Source organism: Piliocolobus tephrosceles, chromosome 13 (genome assembly GCF_002776525.5).
Source record: "Piliocolobus tephrosceles isolate RC106 chromosome 13, ASM277652v3, whole genome shotgun sequence".
In the NCBI taxonomy this organism is placed as follows: Eukaryota; Metazoa; Chordata; class Mammalia; order Primates; family Cercopithecidae; genus Piliocolobus; species Piliocolobus tephrosceles.
The window spans coordinates 97324173-97330347 of NC_045446.1; the positions used below are offsets into that span (position 1 = coordinate 97324173).

At 41.7% G+C, this 6175-nt stretch overlaps 1 protein-coding gene across 7 annotated transcripts in view; it reads right to left on the reverse strand.

Annotated features, from left to right (window-relative positions):
• The window catches only part of ALKBH8 (alkB homolog 8, tRNA methyltransferase), a 66401-nt gene extending 61816 nt beyond the window's left edge, over positions 1-4585 (reverse strand). For 2 of the 7 annotated variants that reach the window (XM_023208173.2, XM_023208168.2), the window contains exons 1-2: positions 4471-4573; positions 3389-3484 (exon numbers count right to left, since the gene is read on the reverse strand). Coding sequence is in view for 1 of the 7 variants with exons in the window: in XM_023208166.2 (XP_023063934.1) it covers positions 4471-4473 (3 nt within the window). In the remaining 6 variants the exon portion in view is untranslated. Of the gene's footprint in view, positions 1-3388; positions 3485-4441 lie in introns of all 7 variants that reach the window. The other 5 variants (XM_023208169.3, XM_023208167.2, XM_023208166.2 and 2 more) reach the window with 5 other exon arrangements.
• Positions 4586-6175: the final 1590 nt, after the last annotated feature.

The window sequence follows — 6175 nt, forward strand, 5'->3', positions numbered from 1 at the left end:
CCTTTACTTACGAAGCCCTAAGTAAAATGGGCCATACACAAATTTCACAACTATAATGTAAAGCAAGGCAAGTAGCAGGCAGGGGAGCGGTAGGGGGAGAAATAACACAACAAAATTAGCAGAATATACAGTATGATTCCATTTACATAAAGGTCAAAATCAAAAAGCAAGCCATATATTATTAGAAATACATATATAGCAGAGCTAAAAGAAAAGCAAGGAAATTATAAACACAAAATTCAGGAGAGAGGCTATTTCTGTGGGAGAGAGGAAAGGAAATTAACATGAAAGTGACACGTAGGAGCATCAAAGGTATTTCTTCAGCTACGAGGTAGGTGTAGGTGTTTATTTTACTATTTCAAAAACTGTACGTGTCATATATTTTATATCTATAATTTTTTAAATAACAGAATCCCAAAGAGGTCTCTATAATCACACCATCCAAATCAGCACCCAATATCATGCTTTATCACACTTTATCACAGTAGTCTTTTATTTTGTTCACAAAATGTAACATAATTTGTGATGATTCATCTGTTAGTGTAACTCCTCCATCATGATATAAATCCCAAGAGAGCAGGAATGCCAGCATATAGTAGTTGCTCAATAAATATTTGATGGTAGGACTAAATGAATAATAAATGAGTGAATACACACAGTCTCAGCACCCTGGAGCATGCAACCATAATAAAGTACATAGTTTATGCTTTCAACAAGTTTGTAACTTAGTTGTGGAAAACAAACATTAAACAATAAGACTATGACACATCTTTACATAATTTAATGCTGATAGTACAGTCTTTAGGTGTAACATGAATTAGAGACAAAAATAAGATGGATGTGGGCTGGGAGCAGTGACTCACACCTGTAATATCTGGGAGACCAAGGCAGGCAGATCACTTGAGCTCAGGAGTTCCAGACCAGCCTGGTCAACACGGTGAAACTCTGTCTCTACTAAAAGTACAAAAAATTAGCCAGGAGTGGTAGTGGGCACCTGTAGTTCCAGCTACTCGGGAGGCTGAAGCAGGAGAATCACTTGAACCCGGGAGGCAGAGGCTGCAGTGAGCCAAGATCATGCCACTACACTCCAGCCTGGACAACAGAGTGAGACTCCATCTCAAAAAAAAAAAAAAAAAAAAAAGATGGATGTAAACTGGAAAAGCGGGAAAGGCCTCAAAACAGGAGATTTGTGCCGTGTACTGAAGGATAGGAATACTATAGAATCAAATAAAAAGGAAGGTATTCAGTAAGGCAGTAAAGAATAGAAGCTAAAACCAAAATGGACATGTTTGGTCAAGACACCAAGATGTAGGCATAATTTTTTTAGAGCAGAGAGAGTTTGCTGATCCTCCAGTCCCACTCTCTGCAGACTTTAAAGTCTTCAAAGTCAACCAAATAAATAAATTTGGGGGTTAAATAAAATCTTATTTATCTTATTTCACATAAAATCATAAACAGTCAAAATTCTAATTACTAATCTTTAGTATAGAAGACAAATGCCAAGTCTATTAAAATGCCAGCAGTCCAGCTTCCTAGCATAAGGGGTACATACCAGGAGGTAAGGCCAATGAGGCAGGCAGGCTGGCTGACAGCATAGCAGAGGGATGAGAGGTAAGAAATCAATCCACCTTGTTAATCAGAAATGCTGGCCTGATCTAGGCTGGGGGCAACAGAAAGAAGGGAAATAAGGGGAGAGGGGAAAGAGAAAGGGTGAGAGAAAAGTTTAGGCAGAATCCAGAGGCTTCGATGACTCCCCAGACACGAGGGAGACAGGAATCAAAGATCACTTATTAACCAGTTAGAGGCAGAGTGACTAAGAGATGAGTGCTATCACTTCAAAACTGGAAAGTCAGGAGGCGGTTCAGGAAGAGCTGCTCAGTATAGGAGGTAATGAGTCAGATTTAGCATATAATATGTTTAAGGTATTGTGAGATATAGGGTTGCAATGTCTGACTGGCAAGTGACAATATAAAATGGCTCCTAGGAAAGGAACTGAGGTTAAAAAGGTTTAGGAGTCAGTCATCATTAAGACAGGAAGGGGACAAGTGAATGGACATTTCTAACATTGCATTAATTATAATTATTTGTTTTAATATCTGTCCCCTTCCACTGAACTGTGAGCTTTCTAAAGGCAGGGATTAAATCATAATTTTCTGAGTTACCACAGAGCCTCATTCAGTGCTCTGAGGTAATATAATACAGTGTTCGGGAGTTCATGTTCCAGGTTCAAATCTCAGCTCAACCACTGATTATTAGCTGTATAATCCTAGATGAGTTGGTTATATATCTCTGTGTTCCAGTTTCTTTATCTAGGAATAGGGATAAAAATAATAGTGCCTATCCCATAGCTTTTTTAGAATTAAATTAATTTATTATTTATTTATTACCATTGATTTTCAGAAGAAGCAGATCAAAATGGCTTAACACAACAAAGAAAATCTGAGGGCCTTCAAAGGGGCTATTTTAGAGTCATTCCATTTCAAGATCTTCATCTGTGGAACAGCAACTTTGCAGTATATCATGGAGAACAAGGGATGACTGCACTACAGAATTATTTTTAATATTTCACATGAGCAAACACTGCAAAGTGGAAGGAATGAGAAAGAAACGATGCTAAATACATCTTTTTAAAATGTCTGCCACTAAGAGTCCAGCACCAGCAGGTGGAGCCTCATAACCACATTTTTGTCATCCCCTTTCCCTTCTCTCTTCCTCAGTCATGCAATATTATTGCATGTGAAGAAAGACACTAAATGGCCTTTGAGGCTCAGTTTTCCTCTATTCCAGTGGCGAGGCAATGTGCTGGCCCAGCATATCTGAGTCATCTCAACAAGAATAGGCTGATACCAGCTGCTGAGGTCTGGAAGTGCCCCCTTCTGACAAAGCTACTTCCCTGGCCAGTTTCCACTAATGCACAGATAACTTGGATGCTCCTTGTGATGTTATTGGAGTGAAGTCACTATTAACTATGATACTAGCCATGCTGAGTCCAGTCCAGCCAGCTGCAGCGTAAGCATACTCTCTGTGGGATAATGAAAGTTTGGAGATAATGCATGCTCTGCTACTTGCTTGTTAGTGAGTTTAAAGCCAATATATCCTACTAGATATTGCCCTACGTGGTAATAGTAGTATGCACACCATACCCTCCTTGAATAATAGAGAGCCTATTATGAACCAAGCAGTATAGACAAATGTTCCTATTCTTGTATGTTAAAAAAAAAAAAAAAATGCAAAAACCGCGATTACTTTTGCGCCAACCTAATAATTAATAGCAAAGATTAGAATCTAACTCTCTATCAAATGAGGCCCAATTTTAAAGTACGGCACCAGTATACAGAGTTTACATAGAAATCTTTGGAACACACAAGAAATTGGTGATATGGGTTGCCTACAGGGAAGGAAAATGGATCCATGAGTAATAGAATGAAAGGGAGCTTTCTTCTTTCATGACTTTTGAAGTTGGTAGCTATTTAAACTGCATTACCTATTTAAAAAGAAAATAAAGATTTAAAATGATTAGAAAAAAATTCACCCCATCACTTGTCACGGCACCCCGTTTTAACTCTTTGAATAACACCTACTACATATTTTCTTACGCTCCCATTAATTTGTTTATTCTGTCTTTCCCCATAGCTTAATAAAGTACACTCACTTCATGAAGTAGAGATTTTGTCTCTATTGTTCACCCGCTAGCACCCAGCACTTAAACAGGATTTAGCACCTAGCAGCCACTCAATAAACATTTGTCAAATAAACCTAAATCGACTTTGCTGTCTTAGCTCCTAAACCTCCCCTCCTCCAGAATTCCGAGTTTGGTGGCCTTCTTCAACGTTTTCATTAACACCCAGCATGGATCTCTATTTCTAGAGTTCTCACATTGTATTATAATTGCCTATTTGTGTTGGGCTTCCGCCACAAAACTGTCATCTATTTGAGGGTACAGACTTGGTGCCTGACATACAACTGACAATAAATATTCAAGAAATCAATCAAAATAACAGGCTGACGCTACCAGAGGCCCAGGAGTCTCGGGGATTGCTCAAATAAGAGCACGGGAAGACTCAGCTGCGCAAGGGATCAGATCATCAGCACTGCCTTTGCATCACTAGATCGTCACCGGTCAGAAAAGCCCTAGAAGCGCCAAACTAACAGGGCCCATGTTGCAACCGTCCTCTCCAACCCCAGAGAAAACAGAAGATTGACACAGACACCACGTGAGCACCCGAAACAAACACAAACACTTGCACCCTAAACACTGACAGAGTCACCCAACGCAGACACTCTACTGCCTACACTGCACCAAGGGCGCCTCTGGGATCCATCCCCTTTCCCTAGGTTCTCAGCCCTAGCTGGCAAGGCAGCTAGAGAAGACCGGAAGAGGCCGAAAAGAGGAAGCGGGGATTTGCAGCCCGTATGCCCGCCAGCAAGAAGTGCCACACACCTCTGCTTCGGCTCAGGCCGGATTCTCACCATGCGCGTGACTTCTTCTTTGCCAGCCTCCACTCTAGCACCAGGACGCCGCAGCGGATACTTGCACGCCACCTCCCCTGGGCGCGGCCATGTTGGTGAAAACTGCACTACATTTCCCATGAGCCAGCGGGACAACGAACAGGCTCCCACAGTCCTCTTCGCCTCCCAGAGCCAGGGAGTGACCTTTTCTCGACCAAGTGTGTTTGTAAAGTGCTCTCTGTTACACTGAAAATTCAGTTGTCTTCTTGGGGGGATTAGTCATAATTGGTAGTGCAGCTATATTTTTATCTGTCGCTCTCCAAATGGACAAGGTCAAACAGGTTTGGGCCCTTGGGTCCTTCAATAATGACCCCTGGCACCTTGGATTCTTCGTGTGTGTTTCCTCCTGAATCTTATTAGAGGTGTGAAAGGAAAATAAATCTTGATGCCACAAAATCACTAAGCTAAAGGGAAAAGTCAAGCGAGGAACTGCTTGGGCAAACCTGCCTCCCGTTCTATTTAAAGACATCCCTCTGATTTATCCCTTTGCTCACTGAGATAAATGCATATCTGATTGCCTCCTTTGGAAAGGCTCATCAGAAACTCAAAAGAATGCAACCATGTGTCTCTTAGCTATAATACCTGTGACCTGGAAGCCCCCTCCCCACTTCGAGTTGGCCCACCTTTGCTTCAATTTGTCCCTCCTTTCTGGACCGAACAAACGTTCATCTTACATATATTGATTGATGCCTCATGTCTCCCTAAAATGTATAAAACCAAGCTGTGCTCCAACCACCTTGGACACATGTCATCAGGACCTCCCAAGGCTGTGTCACGGGAGGGCGTCCTTAACTTTGGCAAAATAAACTTCCTAAATTGACTGAGACCTATCTCAGATATTCAGGGTTCACAGAGATATGGGAGAGGATTCTGGGGTCTGAAAGATGACATCGCATGGGCGGGAGGGAAGGAGGTGAATATGCATGAATGTGCCAGGGGAATGGTGAGTACCACGGAGTAATAGAAAGATGTGTGGAAAAATGATGAAGGAAGCAAGACGGAATTCTGTAGGCCTACAGAGTGGGAGTTGCAGGAAGGAAGGTTAGAGAAATGAAGTGATATGACCAGAGCTTCTTGTGGTAAGTGGGAGGAGAGACTAGAAGATGACTGTTGAAGTGAAAAGTAATGAAATATTAACAAGCCCAGTAGTGGCAGAGGGAAAGAAAAAAGAGTTAGTAACAGATTAGAAGTAAAAGACAAAGGAGAGGTTGATGATTAGCAGTTGTTCCTGCTCTGTTATTTGTTATGTAAATATACCATAATCATTCTACCTGCATTGGCTTATGAGCTCTGTGAGTGCAGGGAGGGAAAGGTGTAGGGGGAGAGGAATCACCTTCCCATGTTGTTGATACAATGCCTCCTGTCTGCAGGGCACCACAGTGGACTATCAATGAAATAACTGGCTGACCAGGAAAAGTGGCAGTGAAAAAAGAGTGTTGTTGAGTGGCAGAATGATTTGTGTGGGTAATAGGTTACAAGGATGAAAGAATAGAAGAGGCAGATAGGCAAGCATTGCAATAGTCTAGGAAAGAAAGGGTGAGACTAAAACTTAATAGTAAAAATGAGGAGGCAAATGCAAGCTGGAGAGGTCAAATCCACCAGACATTGCAAGCTACATGGGTATTAGAGGACACACAGGAAATCTCCCCATTGCAATTCTGCTTCT